This window comes from Marmota flaviventris, chromosome 12, assembly GCF_047511675.1.
Source record: "Marmota flaviventris isolate mMarFla1 chromosome 12, mMarFla1.hap1, whole genome shotgun sequence".
In the NCBI taxonomy this organism is placed as follows: Eukaryota; Metazoa; Chordata; class Mammalia; order Rodentia; family Sciuridae; genus Marmota; species Marmota flaviventris.
The window spans coordinates 29,433,990-29,452,544 of record NC_092509.1 but is presented as its reverse complement, the minus strand read 5'-3'; the positions used below and the strand labels follow the sequence as shown (position 1 = coordinate 29,452,544).

At 34.4% G+C, this 18,555-nt stretch overlaps 1 protein-coding gene across 1 annotated transcript in view; it reads left to right on the top strand.

Annotated features, from left to right (window-relative positions):
* The window catches only part of Gpr158 (G protein-coupled receptor 158), a 408,943-nt gene extending 401,346 nt beyond the window's left edge, over positions 1–7,597 (top strand). Inside the window, exons 9-11 of the mRNA XM_034636630.2 lie at positions 1,792–1,897; positions 5,124–5,270; positions 6,125–7,597. Of these exons, the coding sequence (XP_034492521.2) occupies positions 1,792–1,897; positions 5,124–5,270; positions 6,125–7,597 (1,726 nt within the window). The remainder of the gene's footprint in view (positions 1–1,791; positions 1,898–5,123; positions 5,271–6,124) is intronic.
* Positions 7,598–18,555: the final 10,958 nt, after the last annotated feature.

The following is an 18,555-nucleotide window of genomic DNA, read 5'->3' as shown; positions in this document are numbered from 1 at the left end:
TTAAATGTTAATCTTCTTCTCCTGTTCTTCGTCCCTACACTGTTCTTAGTTACTCTCCTTATATCAAAGAAGACATTTGGCATTTGTTTTTTAGGGATTGGCTAGCTTCACTTAGCATAATCTGCTCTAATAAAGCTGATTAATTTGAAGGTAATTATTGTCAGTATATTTCAATTATTTTTTTGAAAATTCACTATTTTAGCTTAAAATATATACAACCATCATTTTATATATATGTATATATGTGTGTGTATGTATATATATATATATATATATATATATATATATATATCTTATATTCTTAAAAGCTTCAGAGAGTATGACTTGTTGCTAAGGATGATGACCCTATTTTAATGCTTATAAAAAACTCACATAACACATACAAACAAACTGTGTCAAAAATATGTCATATACAAGTAAAAATAACCAAGAAAAAAGTATATCATCCATGAACAAAGAGAATGTTAAGTCATATTGAAAGCATATGTAATGTAAGGCCACTGGTCTCAAAAAGGAGTTAGGTGGTAATCAAGAAAAAATTTTCTAATGATATATGAGATAACATAGCATTTTGCACTTCTATATATATTACAAAGTTTGTTTTGTTTACATCTCCAGAAACCTTGGAAAATAACTCCCCATTTTGGATAATTTTTGTACTTCCATTTTAGTATGATGTTCTAAAAGGTGAGGAGAAGGTAAAAATAAGGAATAAATCCCCTTAAGAACAATGTTGTTTTAAATATTAATAATATTAATTTAATTAATAAAATTGTCCTGAGTGTGATATAATGCAGATATAAAAGTTAGTTTCTTCCCCTTTTTGCCAATCATATAAATTTGTTTTGTGGTTATGATATCATGAGCATTTTCATAGGCTCTTTACTTTTCAAATTTGATGATGTATATCATTGAAACAAAATTCTAATTCTCTAAATCCAAAGCAGTAAAATCCCATGTTTAGATTTCATGGATTAATAGTAGATAGTATAACATTTGGATGTAATTTTTAAAAACTTACAAAGTAACTCTTGGTTTCTACATAAGGATGAGTCATTAAAACACAGCTTTGGTGAACCTATTAATTTACAAAAATAATCCAAAATTACTAGAGTAGACCTTGGTACTGAATTCCTCCTCTCTGAATCAGAACATAGCTTTACAAGTTCCTCAGTAAAATGATAATTAAATGATACACTTTAAATTATTTAGGACAATATGACAATATAACAACTAAAATTTTTACTTTAAAAGTTTATCTTACCTACCATTAGTATGTTAATTTTCCATTGCCTTATTCAAACTTTTGGGATCACTCACAAAGACACATAACTATCCACTCTTTTTTACCTTAATGCTAGTTAATGTTTTTAACTTATAATATTAGAATCAGGACTTATTTGGAATGTGTGCTATAACTCAAATTTGCTTGAAACCTCCAGTTTGTAACCTACTCTTCTTTTCAATTCATGTCTATTTATTGTTCTAGTTTTGCAGAGTCAATTTACATATACAATAATAATCTTGGTAAATGTGCAGCACATATGTACGTATATATTCTCTTTCTGATTAATTTCAAATAATAAATAGTGTTTATATCTTATTAATTCAGTAAGGTTACTCAAACCTTTATTCTTCCTGTGATGAAAAGATAATGCTAAAGAAACAGTAAAAAAACACAGTTTTATTTTCTTTTTAAAAATAAACTGAGCAAAAGATTTTGCAAATATCCTAGTGTTTTAAGGAGAAATCTTAATTTTGGATTGCTGACTTGAATAATTATCATTTCAGATTTGTTCTTGCCTCAAGACTTCAGTCTGATTGGATGTTGATGCTATATTTTGCACATACTCATTTGACTGTGACAGTCACCATCGGGTTGCTTTTGATTCCAAAGGTATTCTTCTAACATTTTATTTTTCTTGCAAGACAACTATTTTAAAAAAGCATGGAGTTGTTTCTTCTTTTAAAAATATCTCACAACACAGACAAAGGGAAGCATGGAAATTTGCTGGGTACTGTAAAAATAGTTTTTTTTAAAACTCCTTTAGAAACTGGGTATGTTTTCATTTTAGATTCATAAAACATCTTAAATAATTTTAAATGCCTTAATTTATACCAAAATTTATCATCCCTTTCCAAATATTTTTATTTCTACTATTGTTTTAATTATTATGGTTAAATGGCTTTCATTGTAGCTATAACATCAAGATCATATTTTCAAATAACTATTCTAAGAATCCTTCCTCTTTAGATTCATATTCAGAGAAGTATTGTGTTTAAAACATTCAGATATTTTGTTTAAATGGAAATAAATATAAAATTATGTATAGAAGAATCTCAATAATGATAGATTCTGAAAAATCTTATCCAGGTAGCATAATGAGGTGGGGGGAAAAAAATGGGCCAGAACTCTGACAACAGGAATTCTGAACTTACGCTACACCATAAACTAGCTATGTGTAATAATGCTAGTCAAGATCTCTTTTATTTACTTTTGATCTCTTTGTTTCAGTTTCTATATCTATGACATGATAGCAGTAAAGCTACTTGGAATAAAATAAAATATTGGAGTTTCGTGAGAAGATATATTATAAAAATTAGAGAAATACCATTATTTTTCTCTTTTATGCACATAGAAACACAATAATAGAACATTATATGTTTTCTCAGTACTGTACAATATAACATTAGCACAGCTAAAACCAGAGTTGTGGTTTGTCTTTCATTGTAGACTTTATATCAGTTCTCACAATTAACTAAAATGTTACATTTAGCCACATTGCAAAGGCCAGTTATAAACAGAACAAAATACCTATTTTATTCCCTACTTGACTTACATTAACTAGACACAGTTTCATGTATTAGTTTGCTACTATAATTTATCTTAATGTTATTGTTAAATTAGCATTTCAATACTTTGCATATCATTATATATCTGTTAGATGGATGGATATTCAGAGTATTCATTCAATAAATAGTTATTGAACTTGAAAGAGAATTGAAAACATATGTTCATACAAGAACCTTGCATATGAATGTTTATAGCAGCATTATTCATAACCCTAAAAATAGAAACAACCCAAATTTCCATCAACTGATAAATGTATAAGTAAAATATGGTATATCCATACAATGGAATATTATTTATCAATAAAAAGAAATGAAATGAAATACTGACACATGCTACAACTTTGACAAACCTTAAAAACATTATGGCAGATTAATAAGCCAGACTCAGAAAGCCACCTATAATATGATCCCATTTATGTTAAGTGTCCAGAAGAGGAAAATCTGTAGAGACAGGAAGTAGACCAGAGGTGGCCATAGCAGGGAGAAGGGGGAATAGAGTGATAACTTAATGAGTTTAAGGCTTCTTTGGGGAGTGTTGAAAATATTCTGGGATTAAATAGTGATTGATGATGGTTGTACAACCTGTGAATACACTAACAATTATATACTTTTAAATTGTAAACTTTAATATGTGAATTATATATCAATAAAAAGACAAATTTAATATATTGAGGGGCTTTGGTAGGCACTGTTCTATATCCTTATAATAAGAATAATGAACAGATAAAAGTCTGTGTTCTCATGGAATTTATATTCAGGAGGCAGAATTGGGGGACAGACAAGATTAACAAACAAGACAAATGGATAAAGTCCTAAGGAAAAAATTACATAGCAGGAAGTGCATATATTTGACAAACAACTATTTTTTGGTGGGGGGAGGTGCTGGGGCCTAGCACATTCTAAGCATATTCCTCTACCACTGATTTACATCCCTAACCTCTGTAACCCTTGGTGCTGTTTCTTGAACTCATGACTGTCTCCAAGGTTTTGCTCAAGAAAAAACAGTCCCATTCTTATAAACCGTCTCCAGCTGGTTTAGATAGTATCCCATGAGACTTTGGATGCCATCATATTCATCATTTATAGCCCAAGTTCATCATGCCTGTGAGTCTCACAAAGGTAGACAGAAGAGGGAAGGAAAGTCTCCATTTCTGAGTCAGTTCCAGTTACAAAACATGAATTATGACTTAAGCCAAGAATTGCTGTTTCACATGTATTTCAGATACATTTTCACCATGCTAGTTGACACTAAGGTATCTCTATATCCCCAATGTTAGTTTTTGGAAAGAATATTTGAACCAATAATAAGCTAGAAGAGAATCCATGTTCTCTGAGCTATTATTTTATTTTCAGCAAATAGTTTTTACATAACTGTTCCTTATTTTACATATTCTTTATGTGTGGCTACATTGCTTTGATTATTCTTTCTGCTTTCCATCCTTTACCCTACTCATTCTTCCTGATTTTTGCACTTAGAAACAAGTACATGAAGTAAAAAAAAATCATATGAAAATAATTAAAATACAAAGAAGGAGGCACTTGAGAATAATAGTGAGCTTGAGGAAAAATGTGTTAATTTCAGTGAATATTTGCATTTATACTTAGATACCATTCACTCCAGAACTCTTTAGGCCAAGAGGATACTGTGCTCCAAAGTGATCTCATGTCTTCTTCTAGATTTCATTGATGACAGAATTGAAACTGGAGTCAGATATCCTGTTTATTTTGAAAGTAACTTTTTTGAGCCTATGTGTAGAATACTGAAAGTTACATCCCTGTTACTAGTAGGTTTTTATGGCCATAGATGAAATAAATCCTCACCTAAGTGAAGCAAAATGACAAACACAGGAGACTTCACTGCTCAAAAAAAAAAAAAAAAAAAAAAATCCCAACAATCCAACCAAAAAACCCTCCATCCACCTGCTAGTGAATCTACATTTCTCCTCTTAGGCAACATTTCTTTGGATTCTTCTACTTATTTATATTTTCAAAAAGGCAAGTGGAATAAGTTAATACTGGAAGCCTAGGAAATAAACAAGGGTGGAACTTGGAGTCAAGAGAGGGAGCCAAATGCTAATATTGCCTCACTGAGAGCACCAGCATATAACATGGAAAGCAAAACAAAATATAGCGGCAAATCATTGGAAAGTGTTTAGTGAATGAATTTATCAAACTGAAGAAACGCTGTTCATAATAGCACCTTTAGACTATTATTGTGCTATGTCTACAGTGGGTTAATGCCTACAGTTCATATTGAATATCTATTACAGTTTTCACATTCAAGCAATAATCCACGCGATGATATTGCTACAGAAGCATATGAAGATGAGCTAGACATGGGCCGATCTGGATCCTACCTGAACAGCAGTATCAATTCAGCCTGGAGTGAGCACAGCTTGGATCCAGAGGACATTCGGGTAATGCTGGCCTATCTTCTTTCCTGTTTCAGAGTAGGCCCAGTTAATCCCATTGATACAGGCAAATGTGTGTGGATTGGTGTGTGCATGTACATGTGTGCCTGTGCTCATGTTGGTGTACACAGCATTAGAGAGAAAGAATGCATATATGTGAACTGAAGACATCAAATGCAGAGGTAATTCAGAGATAACATGTATAATTGGAAAGTATATGCTATTTCAACTCTTACAGTAGCCTGGGAAAATTTTATATTTTTGACGTGACTTATAGGCAGTCATGATGAAGAACTGATTATCCATGTTCTAAAATATTAGTTTGTAACAACCTGCTAATGGAAAAGTAGGATATACCTGTGACCAGAGAAACTGAACTGGATTATTTAAAATGATATGTGATAACATATCAGCATCTGAAGGAAGAAGGTGCCCTTTAGCAGTCTATGAACTGTTGACCCTTAAAGCTAATCTAGCATCACGTAGAACTTCATCAAATGGCAATATGGTGCTTCCAACATTATTCTGGAGTATGGCTCATCAGTAGTAGATAGTATGTTGTATTTTCTTATGGTCCTGGTTCAGCTTTGTCCACACAAATTGAAAGTTCTAAATCCTTGCTCTGTGAAGGAAGGGTAGAATTCATGAGTTCATGTCTTAAAGTTCAAATTTTATGTAAAACAAAACGCAAAATAATTAGAAGGTAGAAATGAGGAGAAAATTGATAAGCACAGATGTTAACAAAAGTTGTAGAGCAATTTCCCTAAAGAACTTAAGCTTATTGACTTCTAATACCATTCAGTGAAATTGGCAAAAACACTCCATTGAATACCTTTTTGAATTTGCTCTTGTTTTGGCAGGATGAGCTAAAGAAACTGTATGCCCAGTTAGAAATATATAAAAGGAAGAAGATGATTACAAATAATCCCCACCTCCAGAAAAAGCGGTGCTCGAAGAAGGGCTTAGGCCGTTCCATCATGAGGCGCATCACTGAGATTCCAGAGACTGTCAGCAGACAGTGTTCCAAAGAAGACAAGGACATGGCAGACCACAGCATGGCCAAAAGTACAGCCCTCGTCAGGAAGAACCCACCAGAGCCTTCAGGTAATACAGGGAAACCCAAGGAGGAGTCCCTGAAAAACAGAGTCTTCTCAATCAAGAAATCCCACAGCACTTATGACCATGTCAGAGACCAACCGGAAGAGTCCAATAGCCTACCAACAGAAAACCAAGAAGAGGAGGCTACAGAAAATTCCACACTGGAATCTCTCTCAAGTAAAAAACTAACACAAAAACTGAAAGAAGACAGTGAGGCTGAGTCTACAGAGTCAGTGCCTTTGGTGTGTAAGTCAGCAAGTGCTCACAACCTCAGCTCAGAGAAGAAGCCTGGGCACCCACGAACATCTATGTTACAAAAGTCTCTTAGTGTCATAGCAAGTGCCAAGGAGAAGACTCTTGGATTAGCTGGGAAAACCCAAACATCAAGTGTAGAAGAACGTGCTAAATCTCAGAAACCTCTGCCAAAAGATAAAGAGACAAACAGGAAGTGCTCAAATTCAGATAACATGGAGACTAAAGATCCTGTCCCCCCAAACTCCAATCATCTGGAGGAACCGAGAAAGCCTCAGAAATCTGGGATTATGAAACAACAAAGGGTTAATCCCACTACTGCCAGTTCTGACCTGAGCCCAGGCACCACCCAGATGAAGGGCAACTTTGACATTGGGGAAGTGTGCCCATGGGAGATTTATGACCTGACCTCTGGTCCTGTGCCTTCAGAAACAAAAGCTCAAAAACACGTGTCTATCGCGGCTTCTGAAATGGAAAAAAATCCAACATTTTCCTTGAAGGAGAAAGCCCACCACAAGCCTAAGGCAGCTGAAGGCTGTCAGCAATCCAGTCAGAAGAGCATAGATAAGGCCGAGGTGTGCCCTTGGGAAATCCAAGATCAGTCTTTTTTTGAAGATGAAAAACATTTGATTTCCAAGACTACAGTTCTCCCAGGGAGAGCCAAAGATGAGAATGGAGGTCAGCACCGTGCAGCCACTGTGCGTGCTGGGCAATACGAGGAACTGCCCCCCAAAGTCATGGCTTCAAAAATAGAGAATGAAAATCTCAACCAAATGCGAGACCAGGAAAAGAAATCTTTCTCTGTGGAAAATGCGCCTGGTTCCTGTAACTCGAGTAAAAACTCCCAACAACCGTTAACATCACGAGCTGAGGTGTGTCCTTGGGAGTTTGAGGCCCCCAGTCAACTAAATACTGAAAGAAGTGTAACTTTACCAGCCTCTTCTGCTTTGAGTGCAAATAAGATAGCTGGGCCTCGAAAATAATGAGGTAGTATCCCCAGGAAGAAAAGAAAGAAGAAAATCCCAATGTGATATAAGACAGAAGATCTAAGAATCAAAAATTCCCAGAGTATTTTGTCAGTCAAGGGAAATATGACAGATAGTGAGGGGAGGTGAAAGGCAAGGGCTGAAGATGACTAGGACAGGTCCAGAATATCACAATGCAGAAGTCAGCCTTCAGCAGAAGAGAGTCCTCCCCTGGTAAACTAAGAAAATTTTTCATTTCAGCACATTTAAGGGAATGCCCTCAACATCTACCCCAATCCATCTTTCCTCATGGGACTTTGAAGATCCTAAGCAAGATGAGCAAGGAGACAGAAGATGTATGATTTTGGCAAAGAGGAAAAAGTTTTAGATAGATATATATGTCAAATTCTAAGTAGCTGACTGAAAAGACCTTACTTTACCTATTTAACCTTGATAGCACTGCTAACTTAATGCATCCCAAAAATACCTTTTATATTAATGATTGCTCTCATTTTATTAAAATGTATGTTTCAGTACATTGTTGTGTCTCATATTCAAGCATTCCAGATTGTATAATTTTTGCAAATAACTTTGATATTATGTGACACAACACATTTATGCAATCTGCAGCTACTCGATTGTTATTGCAACTTACAGAATACCTGCTATCAACTTTAGTTGATTCTTGAAGTACAGTAAGCTTTCTCTGGCTTAAGAAGCCATAACAGTTATGATAAAAACCTTTAGTTTGGGCTGTGGTTTATATATTGTGAATTTGGATTTGACTCTATTATTTCACATCATGGTTTGTTATACAGTCTTAATCAGGGTTTTTTATACAAGTTGAGTTACTTATTTTGCACTTGTTAGGACTTAGAAGGTTTATTATTATTGGAGATCAAGTGGTCCTACTTAGTCATGTCTCAATTAAGTTAAGGACAACTTATCCATTGTTTGTTCAAAGTCAGAGTCATTCCAATTACTTGTCCCTTTTACTCTTTCAGTATTTCATACTTAGCAACATTTCCTAAGGAAGAAGCTAAGAGTGAGAAAAATATACTGTGCATTATTATTACCACTGGAAAGGGAAGACTCTAGGAATGATGAGAATTATAGCATTAATACACATAGATCCAGGAAATTTGCCTTCAAAGTGAAGACAGAACGATAGCTCCTAATAGCACTTTCAAGGGATTATTTTTTTAAAGAGAAAAATTAATGATAGCATCAATATCATTAAATGGATATATTTTATTATGCATACTGAAAATATATTTTAAATTACCTTAAACTATTTATTCTCATAAAATTTTATTCATTGCTTCAACTAGGGATAGAACTTGCTGGGCTCAAATCCCAAAGAGGGTTTATAACCTGATTTATTCAAAGATCATAAGGTGGTATGGATTCTTCATTCTAGAAACCTTCAAGTCCTGCAAATTGCCCTTGCAAGCCACCTTACTCAAAATGAAAAGCCTAATATTATTTGCAAGGCAAAACAGCCTGCAAAGCATATCTTACAAAACTTACTGCATTCCACACTGATCTCTTCGCATGAAAATCCTAAGCTGCTGACTTCACCCTACTGATGTGATCATGCAGTGAGATTCCAAAGCTCAGTCTCATTTTATTTAAAGGTGAATCACTTAAAAATAGAGCCCAGACTTTGCTTTCTCTCACTCTAAACACTGAAGTATCAATTGCTTATTTGGCCAGGATATTTCCAACCTAAATAACTGCTTTCCATATCATAAGCAGCAAGGGAAACATGCTAGGAGGTTAAAAGATGGGAAAAAAGAGTCAGAAGGTGGATTTAAGGCTTTTTCTTAGAGAATTTTATCTGCAGCAGAAGGTAAAAACAGAATTCTCTGTGTCCACCATCAACATTTTCTCAGTGATTTCATTCAAGAGTATGCGAGCATGTGGCCCTTTTACAAAGCTGTGTGTGAATCTCCCTCACCCATTTGCTTGCTTTGTGCAATACTCAGGTTGGTGGGGTAGGTACGAAGAGCTATAGAAATTCTATTTTAAAGTGTTGCCTTCATTTCTTTCTTTCATCCCTTCCTTTTTAGTCACCCAATCTTCCTACCTTTTTGAAGTTCCTAGAATACTACTTTAAGGTTTATTTGTGAACTTGTTTTTGAGTTTCTAGACCCACATACATATTTCACTTACGTCTGAGATTTCTTAGCATTTGATTCATTTTTGAGAATTAAGCAGTGACTTTTATTGCACTTCAGGATGATCCTGCTAGACACACGGCTTAATGAAAACTTGCCAAATTATACCTTAGTGACATTCTACAGACCATAGATTATTCTCTACCAGCATAGAATGGTGAAAATGCCTAGGGTCTTTCCTAGAGTTTCATTGCCATTATTAATCACCAAGAGAAGTTGAAATTTACAATTCTGGAGGATATTTTCCCAGGCTGATTACAATAAGAAAGTGAATAAACACTATTAGAGTCTCACAAACATTTGTTAGGTTGTCCTTCTCAATGCATGTGCAGGCTGCATCCTGTCCTTGTTTTTATGCCAGGGTTTATAAATAAGTAGATTTATATCAATCTTAATAGAACTGTATATTTTATGCAAGAATTAAATGCTTTACGACATGAATTATAACCCATTGTAAACTTTGGTGGCAATATGGATTTGACACTCGACAGTTCTCTTGTATTTGCTTCCTAGGTTTCTGCATGCAAGTGATGACAGGTAGGACTGAAAAAACACTGCCTTTGACTTCTAGCATTTAGCAACTGAGAGTTGTAGCGTCAACAAAGCTGTAAGTCTCTTCACTTAATCTGTGGTTCTTCTGAAGCTATTATCTGAAACCTACAGCATCCCACCATGAGATATTTGGTAAATTTATGTCGTGATGTGTTGCAGCATGTAAATAATTATAACTTCTCTGCAATAAAACATATTTATATGAAAGTGATTTTTGGTGATTTGTGTGTTCATCCGTCAGGAAGTAAATTTATTTTACCCAACTCACTTTAGAAAGAATTCCACATAGATCTTTGGTTTGGGTACTCTGAGGCACATATTGCCTTATCTTGCCTATCTAGAGAAACAAGTGATTAGCCAAATGTGGTCTCAAACATACAGGTAATCATTTGGCACCATTAAAACCCATTAGGACTAGTGGTATTGATTTAAGAAAGTTCTGCCCAAATAGGAACTAATTCAGCTGACTTTTTGTTGTTGTTGGTGGTGGTGGCTTATTCTGCAAACATAGCAGGCATTCTGTTAAGCAGTGATGATACAAAGAAAAATGAGACCTCCAAGAACATTCAGACCCATAAAAGTACCCAGTGCCTGGTAGGATAATACACAGATGAGCATAAGTAAGTCAAAGAGTTAGGGAGTTCATGTTCACTGGGATTAAATTCTGCAAAGGCATCAGGTATGAAGGGGAGCACATAAGGCTAAAGATGACTGTACCCAGCCTTGCTTGCCAGGCTTCAGTTAACTGAAACTTCATGCCATCATACTGGCTGCTATCAAAAAGCTTTCAACAGAGGCATAATCAAGTTGTGTATTAGAAGGATCATTTTGGGAGCATCCCAGAAATGTATTGAAATGGAAAGACACTAGAAGTAACTCGGCCAGTTGGAATACTAGCATGACAGTCACAGTAAGGAAGCCTAAGGGCGAGAGGGAAAGATTGCTGTTTACTTCATCAAAATCACATCTTCTAATGAGTTTACTATTTTGTGATACTCTTGTGATGTGAGGAAAATCAGAATACTTAGATAATTAATGACAACTATCATATTTGTTGACATTTTGGCTTATTTCAAAAATTAAAAACCCTCTCTGAAGACATACCTCATCCCATCTGCTTATGAGAAATGTGTAGAATAGGAGCCCAGGTTCATGCTAGGAAAAGCCTTGAAACTAAACTGGGCTGGGAAAGGAAAGAGCCACAAGGGTGTGTTGCAGTATGGACTTCAGTGCCTATCTGGAAATGGTAATTTTCCAAAGCATCTCCAGAAAGAGAAACAGGAATGAAAAGAGGGAGGAGGAGGGAGCTGCCTTCCCTACCTAATCCCTGCACCCGTTTCCTTAAATGAAGCATAGCCATTGCTGTTTCCCATCTGTTTATATTGCGTGCACCCGATGAATAGAACTCTTGTAGAATCTGTGGCTACAGCTCTTTGAGCACCCTGAAAGGGCTAACACAAAATTATTTGGGGATTAACAAAGCATGAAAGTTAAGTCTGCTGTAGGTTCTCCTGTGAGGAGGAAGATACAGGCTTTTCAGTTACTGGTCGAATTGTTCAGTTGATGTCTGTATTTTTCATACATATTCATAGTGCTAGTCATTGTCTTGGTTCTAAATTTAGAAACTTTTTGTTAAAAAATGCCTAAGAGAAATAAATCTAACAGAAATTTACTTTATCATACAAAAATTAATAATGTAAACCTACTGTTCAAAACAATGCAAAGTTAAGATTTTCTTTATTTCAGCATATTCCATTCTTTTTCTCTAAATAGTTATGAAGACAAAAATAATATTTGTTCAATTTGGGCTATTTTCTCTTCAAACATTTGTTTCTAGGAAAGCATAAGGGCCAAGTTCAAGCAATTTGAATGTTCTAATTTAGTGTTAACTGGTTAGAAGTCAGATAATGAAATGTAAGAATTGGTTTATATTTTTGCTCTCTATTCTTGTGCTGTAAAAATAATAGATTGCCAGAAACAAACTGTCTGATTAAATAGAAATGGAAAATGAGATATAAAAATGGGAAAGATCTAATGCTACGCAGTAGTCATTTTCCTAGAAAGAAAAATAAATTAAGCACAAATAAAAGGTTCATGCGAGTTCTCACAGAACATACTCCTATTTTAATTCAATCAGCAACAGGAAGGGGGGTGATGCCCTCTTTTATGCATACAAGAAGAAGATTATACAGCTTTCTCCAGACAGTCCCAGGGATTTCATCCTTCCATGCCTTTTGTATTTGCTCTTTGGTTCACTTGAAACTCTCCCCTCCTCTCCCTATCAGCATCTTATGTCTACTTCAATACAAGAGTGATCATATATTTTATCATACAAAGAAAACTGTTGAGAGTAAAAGTACAGTATTAAAAATCACATCTGGACAACAGCAGATCCTGAGCTATCCCAGGCAACCTCTGGGATGTTTATTTGTTTGCCATATTTATGGAGCGACACAAATGCCCCTGCTACCTCTATGGAGCTTTTCCCAGTGCCCCAAGTCAGGAGGATTCCATAGGGCACACCACAAAAACTTGCTTTAAAATCCATTACTGCATTAGCTTGAAATTGAGTTACATACTCCTCTCAAGTAGTTCCTAAACCAAGAGCTCCTTGACAGCAAGAAACTGTCTCACTCATTGATATGTCCCCAGTCTCATGTAGTGTGCTTTTCTATGAGTTCAATAAATATTTTCTAAATTGCAATTATTGATTATTATTCATTTCTTAAAATATGCTTAAAGAGAAAGAGATTCTTACTGTAGCATTTCTAAAATGTTGAACATTAACTGGTCTTCCATATCAATTCTGGAAGTTCCTGGAAAATCCACAGATTATGTCTACATTAATTGTAACTCTCCTGTTTTGTAAGTGTTGATTTGCCTTCATAAGGGAGAAGTCTAAGGTTTAAGCCATAGCCTAGTTTTTCAGAGCTATAAAATATATTTTCATATGTCTAAGAAATATTTAATGAAGCTATAGGAACTTGATCTTAGTTATTAGAACATTTTCTAGAAAAATTGACTAAAGCATTTTCTAAAGCATTGGCTAGGACTATATAAAACGTCTACATAAAGATATATTCTCATGCTAGGCTGTCACATATTTCTGAAAAATGAGACATTTAGTTTGAACAAATAATATATTTAACTTGAATTTCTCATCCATATGTTTATAACTTTGTTATACAGAATGTTATGTAGAAGTAGTCATGATATGCATGCATATATTATATGTATTCCATGGGGGAACTGAAATATATAGGTTACATGTAAATATATATACACATACAACTGGTTGATAATTGGAAAATTATATAAAAGACATCACAATTTACCATATAACATATTAAAATATTATAAAAACATTTTCTTAAGACTTGAAGCTATAAAAAAGTATAGTGAATAATTTAATGAATTATTACGAATTATTTATTCATAAATTATTAATAATTTATGAGTTCATCCCTCTGCTTCTTAAAATACTTGTTACATACAATAAATAAGGAACATTGGATTTATTATTATCCTCAGGACAAATCTTGTATCAGAAAAATGTAAATAAATAAGGATTGAAGCAAAGTTGGAGAGTAGCCTTTTGTTCTTGGCACATGAGAAAACTGGAAAAAAAAAAGTTTATTAAGGAACACCAAGTTCCAAACCTCAGCCTCAGAACCACTTGAATACAAACAAGTCTATCCCAGAACCATTTTCTGAAAACTAAGGCTTTATTCAAGTACACATAGGCAACATCGCTTTTTACAGCCCCTTGTAAAGATGCAAGAAAACATCTATTTCTCAACTCTGAAAGAATCCTACCTCTGCAGTCACATGCAGTTGTGTACCTTCCCAAAAGATTAGGGATCTAGGAAGCATCAAATGTATGGAAGATGATATGTCATGAGCTTTGTAATGTTTTGAACAACCAATAAAAAAAAAAAAAAGAAAAGAAAAGCCAAAACAAAGCATGCCTTCTCTTTCTTTAGCAACTACTTGCTTTTGTTATATTTCTAGACATTTTAATGAGTAAGTTTAAAAACACATGAAACAATTCAATTTAAATGCACATAGGAACAAGTTGTAAAACAAATCTTAAAAGGCTATATTGGGAGGTATTTCATACCTATTTTATAATATGTAAAAATTGTGGTAATTGCTGCTGATATCAAAGAGTAATGTATAGAGAAGTAATGGGATGCAATGTTTTGTTTGAGAAAGTCTTAACTTCCCATTTTACATTTTTTACCTGAACAATCAGGTTTGAATGAGATGGCATCTCAGGACCCTTGTAGTTCTATGACTAAGATCACATGTGCATGCGCAGGTGTGAGTGTTTTTGTGTGTGTGTGTAGGGGTGTGTGTGTGTGTGTGTGTGTGTGTGAGAGAGAGAGAGAGAGAGAAATTTCACTTCAGGTTAAATTGCTTTGCTAGAATGAATACAGCTAAGCAACTCCTTCACACCTAGTAAACCTTTGGAAAAATTTAAATAAGTTAAAGAAATATATCACACACATGAAAAAGAGCAGAGAATGATGAATAGCCTTCAGTCCCCCATTGAAGTTTATATATTTTTTATTAAGATATAGAGTTCCCTGAGGTTCTGGAAAAAAAGTTGTGGGAAAGTATTTCAGAAGCAAAATGAAGCCAGGCTCAGGCCTGAATCAGAAGCAGACAGCAGTTTGCTTTCCAGATCCTCTTTGCTGAATTTCTCACTATGATTCAGTCTTTGCTAGGAATCAATAGTTTTTGCTTTTTCGAGCAGAAGTCACTCTTAGAGTCCTTCATATAATATTGAAAGTTGGGTCAAAATATTTTTGGAAGACCAACCTTTAAATAAAATTTTTTCAGTCTTAAAAGTTAAGGAAATCAAATATAATAAGTATAAAGTTTAACTATGTAGGAAAGTTTATGGATAATTAATCTAGAGAAAGTAAATTTTGTATGATAGATGCTACCCTACCCAATCATATTCTCCTTTGATGTTGTACTTAATTGTAATTTGGAGAACAGACCATCGTGACTAATCATAAATATCCTAAATAACCCAAATAACATACTACATTTTGTTTTCTACACATTATTGTTTGCAACTTTCTTTATTTAATCATGAAAAGGAGCGCACCAATTTAAAAATGATTTAGTTTTCCTAGGTTTCAGCTCATTTTACAGGTATTCATTACATACCATTACTTCTCTATACATTAAAATAACAACTTTTCCCCCAGTTGAATTATTCACACAAATGCATCATGGTCCCTTTGTATTATATTTCTGAAGTGGTTATTACCTGCTGTTTCCTAAAACTATGCTTAACTTAAGAAATTTTTATTATTCTTTGATCACAAAGAATAGGTAAAATATTGGGAATGGATCTGCTGAAAGCCTGCCTTGTGTAAGTAGTGAGTTTTGTTCTCTATAAATATTTGTAGCAGCCACCTGATATATGAAAATTAAATTAGAATGAAAGTTTTTTCTTGTTTTGAAATTCCATCCTAGTTTCCAATTGAAGTTAATGGAACTTAAGCTTCTAGACTATTTGGCCTGGGACCAGAACACACATAATATCAGCATTAGCATTGGCATGAATTTTGATTTTTTGTCACATTTTTTTTTTTTTGTAGTAATGGGGATTGAACCCAGGGCCTTGCCCATGCTAAACAAAGCACTCTAACACTGAGTCACCACCCCAGCCAAAATTGGCATGAATTTGAAAGAGATGCTAGTGATCTGAGGTTTAACTTTATGAACTCTTCCAGTAGACTGTTTGGAAGGGGCAGTGTTGTGCCCAGGAAGTTCACTCTTTGTCTTAAAGGAAATGGATATCTAAGGATGGTATTAGCAGACTGTACAAGAACAGCTAATGGCAAGAGAAGGAAGAGGGCAGGAATAAAATTAGGCAAAAAGGTGACAAAAACATGAATGGACCCAGCTTGACCCTAGGTCAGTAAGGGTTCAGTGTATCTCAGACAGCAGCTTAGGTGTTACCACATATAACGTGATTTGAGTAGCCTTCCACTGAAGGAAAGAGACTTGCATTCCAAGTCCACATTGTAGGCAGCTGGGTAAATCTAGTGACATGAAACTATATTTTCAGCCTCAAACAATAGTTGCTCTCAAACTGGAAAAAAACATTGTAAAATGAAAAGGCCAACCAAGTCCTCTTAATTTTAAATGATTTGGGGGTTTTAAATTATATTTTGTATGTTCCCATTGGACTTGTTGGCAGAGACTGTGGATTTTACCATTATTATTTTAACTTCTTGGTAATTTAATCCTGGAACATTAAGGGGAACAAAGAGTGTCCTAGAATAAATTCTATGTTTCATAGCTTCTTTTGTGATAGATATAGCCAATTGACTAAGTTCTCTTAATAAGGTATAAGCAGAATGTTTTATGTGACTTTAGAAGTGCCTTAATGGTAAACAAGTGTGCCGATTATTCTGCCTATTTTTATTCCTTGCAGTGGAGTTCTTATAGGCACCTTGTACCTGATCTGAAATGTGTACATTGAGGATAACAGAAAACAAAATAGAAGGATCCCGGTTCCTTATCACCATACCTCTCCTGAATCATTTTCCTGAATATTTTGAATTGATTAGAGAAATATAAGCCTGTACTTTTGAAAGCCACTTACTTGGCTTTTGTCACTTGAAGGAGAACTTCATCCTAATTCATAAACACACCAGTATTTACTGGTCCCTTAGCCATAAATCCTTCCTTTCAATTCCTTGCTTCCTAGATGATCAAAAAGATTTTTCATTTTATTTTAATTTGAATAGTGCATGTGAAATAACATTTCTGTACTATTTTATTCAATAAATCTAAGGGGACTTTTTTCTTTAGAACTGTGTGTTGCAGATGGTTCTTTTCCAATTAACCAGCATTGTTTTCTCCAATCCAAAATAAACCCTACTTTGAAATCTCATCCTTTGTATTTAAATAGAAAATGTTTGAATTCCTAATTTCTATTTTATCAAAAATTTCATGGGGGGGTATGACCATATATGGACATAGGAGATTGCATTACTGTTCCCAACTATCTGCTGTCCTCCTTGGAAGTCCTATGCCTTCCCATTGCTTCATGACTTACAGTGCCTCACTGATGGTGGATATATTTCCTGTCACATGGATTGCCCATGTAACTTGCTTTAAACAATGAAATGTGATCAGAAGTGACATATACCATGTCTTTCTGAGCAAAAACTTTGATAGTTCTGTTCTCTCCATTACAATAATATAAATCTATAAAATTAGAAAATCAACTATTGGGAAAAGACCATGTGAATATTTACTAGGCTAGGGCATATACGGGTTCAAACTGAGTTCACTGATATTTGTGTTCCTTGTCGAGGCTACTCCTTTAGCCTGGATCCCAATCAAGATGACACTTGGAACAGAGATAAACAGTGTTGCTGGCACATTGCAAGCATCCTGTAACAAGAATGAGAGATGAGCTTTTTTCATTGCAAGAGATTGAGATCCATGAGTTATTTGTACTACACCTAAAGAAAGCTGACTGAATCAGAAATTGGTGCCAAGAAATGAGGTACTGCTATAAGAACAACAAGAAAAATGCAGCATTTAAGACTAGCAATGGGTATCAAGAAAATTCTAACTAGAAGTTGACATTATTAGTGGCAAATACTTAGTAATAACTGTTGTTTACAATAAATTTGGAAGGTAAACAATGTCCTTAATGAGCTGTGTCTTAAGACAAACTGAGAAAAGGGAAGGTTAGAATGATGAGTGGTAAATCACTGACAGGGAATTTAAAAAAATACTGTAAGAAATAAATAAGCTCAGAAAAAAAAATTGGCTGCTTTCTAAGCAGAAAAAAAATGGAGATGAAAAACCCAGACATTGGAGAACCTGAGAATATGGAAAATGGAACTATTCTCAGCCTCCGTTGGTAAAAGTAAAAACTTAAAATATTTTAAACCAAAAGGTTGTTTCAGCCTTAGTCTTGGTACAAAGACCTATGACTAAATTGAGTTGGCCCCCAATAAATCCCTTCAAATTAATAAAATGGTTCCTGAAAAAGTAAATAATGACATACCTCTCTTGCAAAAGCCTATTAAGATCAACATACCAATTAGTTTAAAAATAAAAGCCTATCTCAGAAATAATTTCCTGAGAGGTTACTAGGGATGGTGATAATAGACATGAAATGAATAAAAGGTAGATGGTTTTTTTTTTTTTTTTGCAAAATATTTACAGGATAAAAACAAGGTAGTTTTGTAATTTATC